The sequence below is a fragment of the Camponotus vicinus genome, unplaced genomic scaffold, assembly GCF_025532165.1.
Source record: "Camponotus vicinus isolate PSW18456_S1 unplaced genomic scaffold, iyCamVici1.0 SCAF_14, whole genome shotgun sequence".
NCBI classification, from domain to species: Eukaryota; Metazoa; Arthropoda; class Insecta; order Hymenoptera; family Formicidae; genus Camponotus; species Camponotus vicinus.
Genome location: NW_028141950.1, coordinates 2,527,286 through 2,545,121, shown reverse-complemented (window position 1 = coordinate 2,545,121; position 17,836 = coordinate 2,527,286). Strand labels below are relative to the sequence as shown.

The window sequence follows — 17,836 nt, the reverse complement described above, 5'->3', positions numbered from 1 at the left end:
CTTCGTTCATTAGCCGTGTATTGAGATCTGTGGAACTAGAATCACCCCGTGACATCTCGTGTCGAACACAAATCTACTAAGAGAATACTTATATTTTCGATAATGCGATAATTCGATGTTAATTCTAATTTCGCGCGCTTGTTATATCGCATATAATACAATATTTCTCGCAAATAATATATTGAATAATATTTATAATTGTCGCAAAATAAGATACACGGAGAGTTTCAGCTTCAATACAAGGAACAAGACTGAGTTGAAAATATATGTACGTGTAATAATCAAATCAAATATAAAAGATATCAATAAGTTAATTTTTTGCACAATAATTTTGAAAATATATTATATTACTATATATGTATTATATTACTATTAAATATTGTATACGATCAAGATAAGCACATTGTAAAACAGATTCCTTGGAGCAAAATTTAATAGATAACATTCACTTAAATGTATTCGGGGAATCAATACTTGAAAGTTCGCTTTTTTGCTTTTTTGTTTTTCATTTAATTTAAATTTTCGTCTACTGCCATTTCTAAGTGAAAATGGAGAAATATATCTAACATTATTTAAAATTAAAAAAAATTTATTTATAATATATTCTATACACATTGTAAGAGAGAGAAAATCTTGACTCCGATGAGAAATGGCATTTTTTTTCATTTTGCAGAGTCGTATATTGGAAGATGCATCCATTATGTGCAATTCTTGGTCACCGAGGCATAATGTGAGTACAGAATTACAATTTTTTTTATTTTTTTTTTATTTTATTTTCTTCTGTGCACGTAATTAGAGATTGATTCGATGACTTTGTCCTACGTGTTGATAAGAAACTGATATTATTAACACGCAACAAAATTTATCAATGTTGATTATTTTATTAATTATAAATTTATTTAGACAATATGAAGAACTTGAACGCGAATTAATTCTATCTTTATGAAACTAGAGACACATCGCCATGACATCATTTTAAGAACTCGATTATTTGAGGTGTTCTCAGACGAGACAATGTAATTATACATCACGTGCCATCTGTCCAATTAGATACGTAATTCTATAACAGTTTTGTTGAGTTGTATCCTTATAATATGTAGCAATATTTTGAATTTAACAAAATGGAAAAATTTATTTATATATGTTTTAATTCATTATATATTATAATTAGTCTTACCTTTTAAATTAAAAAAAATAATATTACTAAAATTAAATAATATCATTTTTATATCAATTCTTAACGGAATATATAAATATTTGTGTGTGTATATATCAAATTTTCTATCGTAATATGTATAGTTTTCATCATAATTAAATGCATTAGAGATATAGCACAACGAGACATAGGGTGCAAAGAAAATTCACTCTTGAAGTAACGATCTTAAATAGGATTTGAAGAAAATTAGTGAAAAATTGATTAAGCTCCTTCTCTTTGGAGAAAAAAAGAGGTAACGACCGAAAAAAAGAAGGAGCGAGAGGGAGAGAGATTATGAGACTGTTGCTGTATACGAAATGCCCCATAATATTTATGCTTTACGGAGCCACGTAGTTACGGTGGCCGGGCTCGCATAAACTCGCTAACTCGTGGTTACGATTATGGCCAGTAGTAAATTGATTATTTAGATATACGAGATGAGAGGCGATGTAGGATAGTCGAGTGCCGTAAAAAGAGCTATGTGTCGCTTATGCCCAACCGCGAATGCAACAGATGCAACCCCCGCAGCTGCGACGGAGTCTGAAACGCGCGTTTCTTGTCCGCCCGCTTGCATTTTCCACCCGCGACAGACGTTCCTGTATGAGATTATTATTCCTACAATCAACGAACTTTTGTACATTCGTGCAATAATGTATGTCTATACATTTGTAACGATTTACGAGAAGTATCTGTCATATAAATCGATAAAAAAAATAACGTTGATAAAGACTACATCAGAAGAAGAGAGCGGCGCATATATCAAGATGCATACAATAGAAATATGAAAGCAATATGACATGGCATAATCAAACAGAAGAAATGTAAATCGATAATGCATATTCGATAATTGGGATAAATGCGAAGGGATAATGCAACGCGATTCCATGTCGCGATGCGCTTTGGCGCGCGCAAAACGACGCTAATATAATAATATTAGCTACAATAAGTTAATATTAACGCCGTAAAGAGAGCGTGGCGTTATAACAGCTATTATAAATCGATGATACCCGCGACGGCGGCGGCGGTGGCGGTGGCGGTGGTGATGGCGATGGCGGTGGCGGCAGCGGCGACGGCGACGGCGACGGCGACGGCGACGTCGACGTCGACGGCGACGGGGTCGGTGTCGCGTCTGCGCCAGCGAACGAAACTGAATTTGATGATCCTTACAGAGCCAAAACCCGGCGCGCGAATATAATGTTCTTTACTCTAGACAGTAGGTACTCCGCCATGCAAGTGATAATTTGAACAGTCTCCCCGTTTTCGTGTCAGACGCCAGATTTTCTGGTGGATATTACTTATTCATGCGTCAGACTCTACTCCGTGATGTAGGTTATCGGACGGAAATAACGTAATTGTCCCAATTTACGATATCCGATAGCCGACGGGTCCGAGCGCGCCGAGTGCAACTTTGCTTCTGAATCCGAAGAGTGTAACCGCGCATGAGAGAAAGAGAAAGGGAGAGAAGTACAGAGAGAGAGAGAGAGAGAGAGGAGGAGAGTTAGCCATCGCTAATTAATCTCATATACGGACGGATACGTAATTGAACCGCATGCCGCGCCGCGCGTGACGAGATTTATTTTTTCATTTGCTATTGATGCGCTTCTCTCTTAGTATTGATGTCGATGCTATTCGTATCTTATCGAACGCGACGGATCCTGCTTGGGGCCGACGTTTATCGATCGAATCCCGCGGATAAGCTCTTGGTGCCGACTAACCGCTTGGTTCAGACACGGCTGGGCTTTAATTGCTAATTGATTTTGTGCACACACGCTTAGCGGTTTATATACGATATTGATGATGTGTCCGGGTGACATCTAATTTTGCATTCGTCTGCACTTCGAGCGAAATGAATTAAAAGAATTGGTTTTCTGGGAATTCGATTTCCCGGAGAACAAAACTGTGTCTCTCGATGGACAAAACAATTCTGCGTATCTGATACACCTGAATTATTCAAAATAAACGTCGCACGATGTAATCGGCTTAGTTTGCTTTCACGCCATGAGAAAGGTATACCCGAATTATATTTGTTTTAGAAATTATATACGATACATTTATATCTTCTTCTCGGAATAATTAATATAATATAAAGATTAATAAAAGAGAGTAAAGTTTCTCTCGCGAAAGAGTAATATCTATCTATTTCCGCCAAAACAAGATTAATATTCTAATAGATATGTTTATTTAAAAATAATTGATTATGTAACGCAAATATAATTTTCAGAAAGATCTAAGTAAATTATTAAGCGTCATTCATTTCCTGGTTCGCTTTTCGAATCGCCCTTCTAAGTCCTGAAGTTAGATCCTTTGCATGATCCTGCGCTAGGCCACCTTGTTATCAGTTATGTTAGCCACTTAATCTCACACCCGCCGGGTTCTCTCGGATAAATTACATGGAGGGACCGTAGGGTCTGATAATTCAATTGTAATTGACTAATCCTCATAATACTTTACTTGTAGAAGACGTATCCTCGCTCGCTGTGGGGTCCGCCGCGTCGAAAAATGACTCTATTAACCGCGACGACGTAGAGAATCGCGCGAAGGGGAAGAAACTTTGCTAAACAACAGCGGGAAGTGTTAACTATGTGGCTAATAAGAGCGATCCGTATCCTCGGTAGCTCCGTTAAGCTTCGTTCACAATATAAACGTCTCGTTAAACTAACAAAATGATGTACATACACAAAATGTTGTAGTTTCTTTTAAATAATCATGAATATATATATGCAAAAATCAAAAAAAGAAAAAATTGAAATATCGTCTTTTGAATAATAATAATCATTTACTAGTAAAGCGGGCGTTATGCGATAATATGCAGTGATTAATTGATATGATTAATAAATAAATAATGTCGATGTATGTTAACTAATTTACCAATTAACTAAACATATAAAACAAACGCGTAATTCATTGTTATAAATACAGATTAATGAGATAATAAAATGTGAGAGATACTTTAGGACCTTTCCAACTCTCTGTTAACTCCTACAATCTTATACGTATACGAATACTCATGTATGTACATGCGCCAAGATCGAGTGACTATTGTTCAAGTGTTACGTTAAAAGAGGGTCCAATACCCCTTGTGAATCGTGATTTATCGTCCTGCTAATGCTTCGATTAAGCAACACGTCCGCGTGAAAAACGTCGTCATTGAGTGCAGGTTACTGCGGGAAGTTACTACCGCACATTAATATTTCCACATGAGAATATGGTTATTTCACTCGTATTTTACACGTGCCATATATTTAAGTATAGCAAATTGTTTTATCAAACTTATTCTTAAATTTGTTTCTAAAATTGCTTTCTCTCATTCTTTTTGGTAATCAAATCTGAGTAACTTGCGTCTCATTGTGTGAGATTTTAATAAAATAATACATAAAAAAGTTTACTATACATTTTTAAACAGATTACAAAAATATATTATTTTGCACGGTAATATTTTTTTAGAGGCAACTTGTCTTTTTTCAAATTATTTTAGTCTGCTTTTATAAGATTAAGAATTAAAAAGATGTAATGAATGTAAAACATTGTTAATGAGTAGCATATAACAATTTATAAATCTATGAAAGAAAACTTTTCTCTTTCTCTTATTGCAAACCAAATTTTAATAATTTCTACATAACTTGAAAAGAAAAAGAAGTCCGCGATTAATCTTATAATTTTATAATTATCTATGTACTTTGCTTTCGTTCTAAATATTCTTCTTAATTTATTTTCACCCAAGTAACATTATTTGATACATGTTGTTCAATAATATACATATATTTTTTGTGGCAAATTACGTATTCCTCATCATTCCATAACATTTGCAATATGTATCTAACATCAATCCTGATGAAAATACAGTATTTTGTTAAAAGAAAATATAGCGAACGACGAGACGCCGAGAGAAAGAAAAATTTAGAGATTAAAAAGAGTGACGGCAGTTCAGCAACCTAGAGACAGCTGTGGGTAAGCCAGCCGTACCCGACGAAGACACGAGGAGTTCATAAATAATCGAAACGTTAGAACACACGCCAGTGGTTTCCGCATGAAACATTGATCGGGCAATGCGGACATTACAGGTCGTAATGAAATAAGTGGGCAGTGAATCACTTTTAGTTTTACCCGCCTCGGCCTTGGCTAACGATATTTTGATAACTCTCTCGGATTAATCTTGTGGCGCGCTCGGCAGCTTGCGATAAATAAGGAGCTACTGAAGAGAATAAAAAATTTTTAAAAATGGGAGTAAAAATTTTTTCTGATCTAAAAAAGAAATTTAAACAAAAATTAAAAGTTATCTCTCTTTAAAGGTAAATCCTTAAAGTTGTAGACTTCTATTTACTTTGTGGTTTCCGCGTGAATATATTGCATAGAAATAAAATTTTGTGTTTGCGATTTTAAAGATCATTATTAATAACATTAATATCAATAATAGTACTTATATTAATGAATATATTAATTCATATTGAATGACATAACATAAATCCTAAAAATCAATCAAAAATCTATTTTGTGAAATATTCATCGAGCTTTTATATTTATTTCTTCTGTTAACCACAGTATTCTTTACTTATACTTGTATAATAAATTATATTATATAGTATATTATAAAATTTATTTTATATTTGAAAATTACTTTATTCACGCAATTAAGAGTTCATGCGACATTAAAATCGAATTAGTGCCAGTAAAAAACTAATAGAAGCAAGAGATCTATCCGTTTTACATATCTTGTGCATAAAATATATATAACATTATGTATAAAAATATATTAATTTTGAATTTTTTAATTATTAATTTTGAAAGAATAAAATCCACTGTTAATGTTAAAATATTAATTGCGATGTAATTTAAATACCAATCTTTTTCTAAACATTATAAATATATTCTTTATTATTAAAAATAAGTTGATATCGTATTTTCATATTCATGCTATAAATTAATATGAATATAATATGCAATCATACGTACATTATATATATGTGTCTTATTGAATTGGTTCTTATTTTAAATGATTATGTTGTTACATATTATACAATTTCTTGACATGATATCATATTAATATTAATATTCATTTATAATCACATTTTGTATTAATATCGAAAGATTTAAATTTTGTTTAAACATTCGTAGATTTGAAAAATGCCTTCACGTTGAAATGGCTTCAAAGGCATGCTATAAGTTATATGCGGCTTATAACCGCGATATTCTTCGAACGTAGAACGAACCTAGTAACATGTCGCACAAGTGACAGATGTAGTTGATGCGGAATGTCCCATATAATATCGATCACTACGGTATACAGGCAAGTCTAAGTGATATGAGGCTATGAATGTAATGTATAGCTTTCATTAAGATATCCTCTTAGAGGAGTCGCCTTGATCAATAAGGAAGAGTATAGGTGATAACAAATTGACTGCAGCCACAATAAGTTGACGCGTATACAACAATCGATATTAGTTATGCCAACTCAAATTAATGCACTAATCTTTATCGCGAACTATTTTCCGCACATGATGTTTTTAAAGTAACATACATATATACTTATACCATGTATTGGTCAAAAGGCAAGTAGGTGATACAAAATAACAAATTGTTAGAAAGAATTAAGAAATAAAATTTGCATAACTTTTGTATTCCTCTCTCTCTCTCTCTCTCTCTCTCTCTCTCTCTCTCTTCTTGAATAAAATATGCAATTCGAACTTCAAGTCAAACAACAAAAATTGAAAAATAAAAACAATTAATTAAAAACGAAAAAAATTATAATATTAATATATATAGAACAATACTTAATTTTTATATTCTTTTTACATCGACAGGTTGTAAGAAAATTTTGAAGCCCCCTCGCGCGCATAACACGCCATGAAATGAAATCATACCCGCCCCTCTTGTTATCCCGTTCCGCGTTGCTCATAAATTTCGCCGTAGCGTAGTTTAAGCTATTTTCGTTACCATTAAATGTTGACTTCGCCGAGGGGGACCGGATCTCTCCAAACACGCGAAAGGGAGAATCAGGATGATCCCCCCTCCGACTCGTCCGAGTTTCGCCGCCGATACTGACGGATATACGTCTGTCCACCGTCCCTGGGGGGGCTCGGTCAAGTATCCATCCTTTGGATCGATTCCAGTGTAACGAATGAATTTGATTACCAAACATCATAGGGCATGTGTACACGCTAATACAGTGACGTTACCGGACTCGAGGGGATCGTAACTTAATGCCCGTTTATCCGTGCAAATATCGCCGTTTTTCCAATTATACATCGTTTTGCGCCGAAATTAGTGTACACGCAAACCCCATCTGTATCTTTAGTATTGTGTATCTCGGCATTAATTATGTCAAAAATCATCGAGAGAAAAAGTCATATGAATTATTTTCAGTCTTACACAAGTTTCACTTTGCCATTTTTCCATCATATGATGGATAATTTTCCGAAACAGTTGGCCGAAACTTTAGGAGCGTATTCTATTCATCTTAAGATTGAAAAAAGTCATATATAGATCCGGAAATGTCCCCTTCGCAAGTTACATAAACGCTCTTTCGACGCGATACACGTCCGTAGTTCACACGATGAGTAAGTATATTTTGAATGTTTTCTTCTTGTAACCCTTTATGAGGCCGCGCTTGTAAGTTGTGACTACAGTTCGGATAAAACTTGCCTTCGATAGAAAGTAATTTAATGCTCGAATGTAAAGTTTTTATATGTAACGCAACACCGATAATCATGTCTGTTCTATACTCACATTTTTTTGCAATTTTCCATCTTTACTCTAAAAAATATTATCTATTACTCTACAAAATATATATCGCGCGTGCGTTAAATATTTCTTTAAATATTTTCTTTAAATTTTAAATAAATATAATGATTGAACGTTACCATTTCAATTAGAATTTTAATTAAAATATCAAAAATATATAAAGATATATTTAAGTATAGAAAGATATATTTTTAAATAATATAAATATTTTTTCTTACAATATCTATCTACTAATATGTCGTATATTTGATTAAATCAATAGTCAATCACCAGTTAATGGATATTAAGTAAAAAAGTTTTACACTCTCTTTATTTCTTTAATTCGCGATTGGTAATTTTAAATTTACATAATTCAAGATAATAGAGAATTCTAGGAATATCTCAAAGTGCAACTTAAGTGATAGAAATGTTGTCGGAGTTGGAAAAAAACTCGGAAAAAGCTAACGTCTCGGATAACAAAACTATTTTCGGAATATCGATCGTACAGCCATATTGCCATCCGGTACATAAACTGGCTGTTGCCCAGACAACGCGTCGAACGGATTAAATTCAATAAGAATTTATATATTGAAAATGACGGACTTTATTATAATTATTATGTTTACCATGAAACGCTTGTAAATTGTAATATATTATATAAATTACAAACAATAATGAAAATGGATCTGAAAGCTGTATAAGATTTTTTATAATTTAGCGTTTAAATATTTATTCATATTATAGCAATTTTCACTTACAAATCGAAAGTATTGCTGATTGTAAATCGCACCAATATCCAAAAATTAAAGTCGCTTAAATTTCGTAATGCAGTATTAATTATATACAAAATTTTTTTTAGAGAAAGCAATAAAAAAAGCTCAAGTAAATCGCGGAAATTAAAAAGATATTTAATAGTTAAATATATTTTATAATTATGCTATGATAAAACAAATATTATAATATTATAATAGAGATTAGTTGATAATTAACGCTGTTATTTGATAGATGCATGATGTATTTTGTTTCAGGGTGATTTGTTTGGTGGCTTGAATAGCGGTTTGCAAGACGGCTTACTTTCAAGAGCAGAGGCTTTGGCAGCAGATTTGGGGAAGCACAACGCCGGGACGCCGATGCCACTGAAGCACGATCCCGTGTCTGTGTATCATCACGGAGCACACATGCCCACCCCCCATCCAAATAACCGGCCACATCATCAGGTACAATCACACCTCCTTGTGAGTCCGCATTTTTGATATACTATTCTATCGTTATTAAAATGGCGTAAAAATAAACTAGAGGTATAAACTTTGCTCCTTAATAGAACTTTATACAATTTATTTCTCTCTTTACATATATATTCTTACGCTTAGATACATGCTACACAATCACATTCAGAGAATACTATTGCTAATAAATAAAAAGGAAAAAATTATCCATTAAGAACAATTATTGCAATAAAACCGCCCCTTCTTCGCCGCTCCCGCTCTGATTTCTGCCATTTCGTAAACCCTCCCCCGGACGCATCTATAAAATGCAACGAATCCAACGGTCAGAGTTAAAATCGTTGCCAATAATTAATTACAAGCGGCAATTAATTTTGGATTCATATTTAATCAGCGGATTGAAAAATTTAATTTACGCAGTTTATTTGTTAATATCGCGAACAATGCAGACAACGATTTTAATTTCCCTCTATTTAATGGTTAATAAGCCGCATTATATTTATTACACCGCATAGTTATTCGTAACCGCGTGCAGTTTTAGCGGCTGATTTACGCCGCTTAGAAATGGGCGCCTCTATGCATGTATACGATCTCGCAACAAATTGCATTTCAATTTGTTAACCCGCAGTGTACCTTATGCTAATCTGAGCAATCTGATGCCGATGAATGAATACGGCGGGGCGACGCCAACCAACCAACGCGCATCGACCCGGAATGATCTTCTCAAATGTAAGGGGCGTGTGCCCTGCACTCTTGTGCTTGTATACATAAATATATATATTATCTCCGTGTCGCGACTGTGTGCCTGTAATGCCCCCACGATGAATTTCTAAGGGACCCGTGTGTCTGCGGTATGAGGAACAGATTTTGCTCAACTTTTCTCGTGCCGACCACCCGTGGATCCGCGTACGTGATTTTACCCATCATAAATCGTTTCTTTCGACTTCTCGACGCTTTTTGAGATTGCTTAGAATTTTATATTTTTAATTCATATTCTATTTTTTTTCTAGTTAGTTTCTTTACTTTGTAAACTTTGATGCTATTTTCCAGGATCATATTTTATTTTCCGAAATCATATTTTATTTTCAGGATCATATTTCCAGGATCATATTTTATTTTCCGAAATCAAATCTTTGATTTTCAATGGAAACTAATATCTGGAAATATTTCGCATTTTCATAAAATTCAAAACTGAACATTTTCGTTGCTAGTATGCAAATATAAAAATAAAATAATGGAAACTGATATATTCAATCCTGATAAAACGCAATTAATGTAATTAATTTGTTTTAACATGTACTCGATTTTATTTATAGATCAGTTTCAAAAATTTTGCGTTGAGTGTTGTATAAATGATTTCACACGCAGTGACTAGAAAAGCAGAGTATTACAATTTTACACAATTAAAATAATAATCTTAAACCGTGAACTTTAATAAATATTTGGAGAAGACACGATTATAAAATGTAAAAAATATAAGAGAAACCGATAAGAAAATGAGAGGAAACAATTAAACAACGACAAAAATGGTATTATTTTAGACGCACGTATGTATGTATATATATTAGAAAAGAAAGGCAGAGATAAAAGTAACGTTGAGCTGACGCAAAAACAGCGTGAAGGGATCGGGACATCGGGAGAGAACAACACGACCAACAAGAAGAGTGAAAAAGAAAAATTAGGGGGCGAGGTGGGCAATAGAGCAAGGAGAAAGAGCAAAACATAGAGGAGCCGGCTAACCCTACCATCGTGTCAGCGTAATGATGAAATATTGCGCGGGTCTCTTGGGCCCTACACCTCGTACGCCCGTGGGCAAGTCCCCCCCTCTCCCCCGCTTCCCTCCCTCTAATCCCCGCCGTATTCGCTGTATATTTGCCGCCGGTGGTGCTCCCGACAGCATCCACCTTCTGCCTTTTCCACGCTATCCGTGCAGCGCACCCCCTTGCATTTCTGATGTAACTGCGCTATCCCATAGTACCACCGCCGACCAAAACCGTGCCATCCAGTTAGCTCGCTATACTGCCGTTCTCATGAGAATAGATGATGCGCGTGTTGTGCCTTATGCGTGTACGTGTGCAAGCCGGCACCCCCGCGAGATTCATGTATAAGCGCTCACGTATGTATACGTGAGGTAATGGGCCGGGTTATGTGCGAACGACGCGGATATTTTTGGAGCAGCGATTTTTTTATAGCGATATTTTTTTCACGTATTACCAACTGTCAGAACGCGAGCCGTGGTCGCAATCTATGTCCAAAACTGAGAATAATTGATGTAACCGGATGTAAACAAACGAGAGGGATTAGATCGGAATTGAAAAGGATGTGTACAATAAAGGATGTGTATACAATAAATAATTGATAAAAATGTTCCGGTATAATCGTACACGCGCGGAAATGCTTTTTAAAAAATTTATTTCTGGAAAGATTCGCGTATCATTATTTTTCAATATTATTCTTTCCTCCTGCAAATATTTAAATGAACGTACTTATTCGGCCCCTAATTTTTTATACGTTTATAACGTATATATAAGTAAATTTAAATATATATTATTATATCAATTATAAATTTTAATACATTCTTTATTCATTTGTATCGTTTCCTTTTTGTCCCTCTCTTTAATGAAAAGATAGGATTATTTTATAATAAAATCTATATATAATTACATCTATTTCAATTGGTCTTTGTCATGTAAATTTTCGTTGAATGAATTTATTCCTATGTGTGTGTAAGGAACATTTTATTTCTGAAACATGCGCGTCAACTAATTCTAATTACATGTTCTGTCCCCACGGTCGAAACCGTGCCGTCTAGTTAATTCAGTATATTCCCGTGAGACCAGATGATTTTATGTGTGCAAACAAGATCGTACATGTGTACGTGACACCTTACATACTTAAGTAGGTAAAAGTCACAATAAATAAATCATCGAAGAAACTTAATAATTAAAATAAATTCATCGAACAAATTAATCATGCAATTTGGGTAAAAATCAATATGTAATATTAGAATATTTTCAGAAAATTACAAACGCGAAAAATAAAGAAAATAAAAAATACATAGAATAAAGAGAAAATTAAACAAAAATGATTCTTCTTATCTGCAATTCGTATTTTATCGCATTTGCGATTTGTGATATCTCCAACTTTCTATTAGCAGATGTGACACCCGATATTAACCCTAAGAAAACGAGTTTACAGCACGCCGCTTATGTAACAGCATTTTAAACGGAGAAAAATATGAAAGAAGTTCATAAATATATAATTTCTAAAGAGTTGTGCTCGCGAGGTGCGTCCTGCATTCGTGACGACGGCCGCACGTGCTGCATAATTATGCGTGTTAGCTTGTACATATTTTCTGCTCTCTCCACCGCACTCGACCTAACTTTGCTTTTTATCCCCTTCATTCATGCCTTCCCTACACCACGATGGTGCTTCATCAAAATGCATCTCCGCAAACTCGGCAATACGATACGTATCCGGCCTTTCATCGTATTCACGTTTCTACACTTTATCTTGTATATTTACTTGAGAAAAAAATAATGAATAAATTTTTTCAATTTTTTTTACTAATATAAATACCTATGCATACAATTATCGTGATTTATTGTAATTTTATTTTACCGTGTTATATTGATGATTGACTTTTTAATATTTCTTAATTCATTTTTGACATTACGAACAACATTAATTAAATATTAAATTGACATTATGTTGAAATGAAGCTTATACGTGATATTTTGTAAAGCTGCAAAATATCTTTTTACGAGCTTACAGTTGCAAGTTAATATTAAAATAATTTAATTAAATACATAATGTCATTACATAATCATAAAAAATTTGTATTAATAAACAATTAAAAATATATGTATTTTATTATGTGTTTAATTTAAATATTATATTTTCAGATATAATTAAATATTTAGCAAGCATTATAAAGAATTAATAGAAATCAATTATAGATTTCCTTTTATGTTGATGTATTGTTAATCATATTAGAGATTAACATATGTTAAAATAAATCGAGAATATAAAAGAAAAGTCTTAAAATATTAGAAATAATATTTCATTATATCATCGAATATTCAAAAGACAAGAATAAATATTCAACATTAAAAGAGACAATGAAATATTAAATCCTAACATACATTATTTTATTCTATTTTTCTACGTAATCTTACTGTCAGAATTCTAATGGTTATCATTGCGCTGTAATTCTACATCATTTTATTGAAGAATATCGGTGTCAACTTAATTCTTCTCATCAAAATCTATTTATCGTAAACTCCGAAAAATTCGAGAGAAAGTTATGCCAATTTAAAAATTTCTTTAAGGAAAAATAAACGCAATACATGTCACTAAAATCGAGTATCCTCAATTCGCGTGTTCCAGATGAGCCATCCGGGGATGGAGAGCCTCGATATGCTCGATCCAGCAAACTCGATGACGACACTAACGCCGATGTCCGAGAGCACGGGCGGCGGACCCGGCCACCACGCGGGCATCCACGGTCCATCCGTGTACGGCGGCATGAATGGCATGATGAGCCATCACCATCATCACGGTAATCTTGGCGGTGGTGGCGGTAGCGTGCCACATCCGGCGCATCATCATCCAGCGATGGCAGCCGCGGCCGCGGCGGCGGCGGCGGCGGGTCTTCATCCCGACGCCGATACCGATCCGCGCGAGTTGGAGGCCTTCGCCGAGAGATTCAAGCAACGACGCATCAAGCTCGGTGTCACGCAGGCCGACGTCGGCAAGGCGCTCGCCAATCTTAAGCTCCCGGGTGTCGGCGCCCTCTCGCAATCGACGATCTGTCGCTTCGAGTCGCTCACGCTCTCGCACAACAACATGATCGCCCTGAAGCCGATCCTCCAGGCCTGGCTCGAGGAGGCGGAGGCGCAGGCGAAGAACAAACGACGCGATCCCGACGCGCCCTCGGTACTGCCGGCAGGCGAGAAGAAGCGGAAACGCACCAGCATCGCCGCGCCCGAGAAGCGCTCGCTGGAGGCGTACTTTGCGGTGCAACCGCGACCCTCGGGCGAGAAGATAGCGGCGATCGCGGAGAAGCTCGATCTTAAGAAGAACGTCGTCCGTGTCTGGTTCTGCAACCAGCGACAGAAGCAGAAGCGCATGAAGTTCGCGGCTCAACATTGACCCGAGGGTGGCTTGTGACAGCAGAACTGACCCTACCAGCTGCCTGGTCTCGAGCCGAAACCCGAACCCCTGACCGAGTTTCAGGGATGGCCGTGAGACGCTCCAGAATCGTCGGGGGCTTCAGAGCTTCCCTTGGACACCGTTGGTGAACGACACTCGAGCGACGAGATTCCGAGTCATCGTCGTCGGGCGAACATCATCGGGGATATCCATTCGCGGGATGTCTTTCGCGGCCACGCGAAACAAACGATCGCTCGATATCATGGGCAGATACTATCGGTACATCGTGCTGTCACAGGCTGAGAATGAGTCGCTTGTTATCACTGCGCGTGTGTAATATGCATGTAACGCATATTCTGGAATCACCGGTTGCAGGGAGCTATTCTTGACCCGTCGGTTCGCGATTCTCTTTCTCTCTATCTCTCTTTCTCTCAACCTGAACTATACGATTACGTCTCATCGCGTTGTGTGATGTTAGAGAGATATACAACCGGCGCAGGCATATAACATAATGCTGGTGAAGTGTTTACGAACATTTCGCGATCAACGATATCATCGCACTGTGATCCCATAAGTATAAATCCATATCAGATTGTTTCTTCGACCCGGAAATTGAACGCAGAGTTGACGCTAAACGATGATTTCGTATACAGGATGTTTCACTTTTAACAGATAAGCCGTAACTAGAGATTGAGATTGCAACAAATTTCTAATTAATTTTCCTTAATAGATTTTATACACGTTGCATTTCAAAACCGAGATTCATATGCAAAGCCGAGCACGTCGGTGCGTCATGATATATCTTTTTATTTCAAACGAAAATACGCGAGAACAATTTTTGTTCGTAATAAAACAAGGCACGAATCACGCATCTGCGAATAATATACGGATAATACCTAGAGAGAACACCGATCGTTGCAATAATGCATGATGCTTTCAACAATACGATTTTTGGAAAATGAGAGAGATGCGTTGGGAATATATCAACTCTTTCTTATATTTTCATTTGCGTTAACAGGAAGCGTTATAGCAACGAATTCGTATGCAATAACATTATAGAATTATATAAATACCGTGCGATTCGCGCGTTTTATTCGAGATATATTTATTATCTATATATTTTAAGAATATAAACCGTGTATACCGAATATACCGTGAATTTCAAAGTAAAATACATATTGCAATATTTGTTTATAAAAATTTAACGGTAAATTTTGAGATAGAAATTTTATATTACAATTAATTAAAACATAAAAGTTGCAAACATTTTAATATAACGGAGATAATTCTTTTTGTCAAAGAGAAAGAAATTCAAATATTAGACGTTAGAAAAATTAAAAAGTAAAACTTTTTGAAAAAACATTCAATATTTTTGTATGGAAGACACAATAATCTCTAATAAAATTATCCTGAATCATTCAAATAAAAAGATTTAAATATATTGCATATACTTTTAGAGAATAATTAAGCAAGGGAGTCGATTTGATTTAAATATATATATAGCACTACACATTATTTTGGAACAATACTTCCTCGCGATCCTCTGAAGTGAAGCTTTACATAGTCTGTAAAATTACGAGTTTGAGAAACATATCACCAACGATCACGATAAAACAGTTTACGATGCCATTTGCCCTTCGACCCTATCCTCGTATGATATCCGCGACCGAAATCGACGTTTGGCGCCGATTTCACGATCATATTTTTCGCAAATGAATATACGAAATCTTGAAATCCACAAAGTAAATCCACAAAAAAAAAAGAAATGATATTTCGTATTTCTTTGTTATAAAATAATCAAAATTAAAAAATTTATATATTGACTTTTGTCTATAATATCTCTTCAATTTTTATAAATACATATATAGCTGTGACAGTGTTGTGACATTTGTCAACGATATAATATATTATAGAGATATATAAAAAATCTTTAACGCATATATTACATTGCACTTGCAATTATTTATTAATAATTAATTAATTGAAAATATTACGATTAAGTGCAAAGAACATTTGAATGTTAAGAGTAAAATTTTGCAATTTGTGATTCAATTTTTGTTAATTTTCATAATTATTAAAAATTAATAAATGGAGGAAAAAGACAAAACATTTTATGTCCTTTCTTTTGGTACAGAAAATAATAATAATCGAATTAATCGATTCTAATTATAAGATTAAAAGTATTCAACATATATTATTACATCATCTATTAGTGCAAACGTTGCTGTATCGCTGACAAAATCACGATCTTCACAATTTTCCACTTCTGATGACAGCCGATGATATTTCACGTATTACGTAAATCGATAACACATCGGAAACGCTCGTAAATCATCAGTTCACCATCGCAATAATTTACTGAGCAATAATCATTGAAAGCACGATCGATCGCCGGAAAACTCGACGGGGATGAAGACGAGAAAGAGAGAAACAGAGAGGGAGAGAGAGAGAGAGAAATTTCTCGTCGTTCACTCTTCACGGACGAGCCTGTCATAATGAATGAACGGCGAGGAGCAAAAACCACCAACGCGTCTTGAAAAGTACAACTCGAAACATAAAATATAAAGTACGTATTGTTATAAAGACGACGCACGGGTATATGTCGCGCCGATGAAAAAAGTGATATTAATCCTAATGAAGAGACGCTCAGTGCAGTGTAAACAGTGAAAGAGAACGAAGAGCGTGTGTGTGTGAACGAGTGAATGTGGTGTGTGTGAGAAGGAACCGGAGAAAAGGATTAAGATTTAGAAAAAGAAATAAGAGATAAAAAAGCGAGAATGAGAGAGAGAAAGATAGATAGAGAGAGAGAGAGAGAGAGAGAGAGAGAGAGAGAGAGAGAGTGTGTGTGTGTGTGTGTGTGTGTGTGAGTGAGAGAGAGAGAAACAAACTACCAGAGCTAAAAAATGTTTTACGTAGTGATATTGGACAATCAGTGAAAAGACTGTACCATATCATATTGAAGCAATACCGTAGCATGTAGTAAACGAATTAATTATACTCTGTTCGTATTTTTTAATGATCGTCCGCGCATCCGCCATGCGTCATGCGCCGACTATTTTCGTAAAATTCGAGAAGGAGGCAGGAAACAAGGGGAGGGAATCGCAACGAGGGGAATCGCGGGAGGTGTTTTAGTCTCGATGCCACACACATATCCTGCTTTTCGAACCGATGATTAATATCTCCTTACTCGATCCGATATCAGAGATGCGGGCAACGACGCCTGCACGCGCTCGATTTTCACTCGCGTGAGAGTCAACGCGTGCGCGGTGGAAACGCGCGGTCTGTCGACGTGCGTGCGTCGGGGAAGAAAAGAGTTTAGTTTCCGGTTCTGTTTTTCTCGATACACCCCCGCGCGATCAGTATCCCGCGCGCGCGAATCATACGAGATCGAGAGGATTTAACTGTGCACGCGTATCTCTCTTTTAGTTCGCCCGACGAGAAATCCGTCGTATTGCGCCGTTTTCTGCGTGACGACAACGAAGTTCTACGAATGCGAGATCGACGCATCCTCTTAACGGAAGGTAAGGCGCGCAGCGACTTGAACGGG

General features: G+C 35.7%; 2 protein-coding genes across 3 annotated transcripts in view; one reads left to right on the top strand and one right to left on the bottom strand.

Moving 5' to 3' along the window:
• Acj6 (abnormal chemosensory protein 6) overlaps positions 1-15,544 on the top strand; it is a 42,908-nt gene extending 27,364 nt beyond the window's left edge. The window contains exons 2-4 of one of the 2 annotated variants that reach the window (XM_083089196.1): positions 674-730; positions 8,941-9,129; positions 13,525-15,544. In XM_083089196.1, coding sequence (XP_082945322.1) covers positions 674-730; positions 8,941-9,129; positions 13,525-14,289 — 1,011 coding nt within the window. In that variant the 3' untranslated portion in view covers positions 14,290-15,544. Of the gene's footprint in view, positions 1-673; positions 731-8,940; positions 9,148-13,524 lie in introns of both variants that reach the window. The other variant, XM_083089195.1, reaches the window with a different exon arrangement.
• The window catches only part of LOC145965536 (beta-galactosidase), a 115,420-nt gene that overhangs the window by 65,654 nt on the left and 31,930 nt on the right, over positions 1-17,836 (bottom strand). The gene's annotated exons all lie outside the window — the stretch shown is intronic.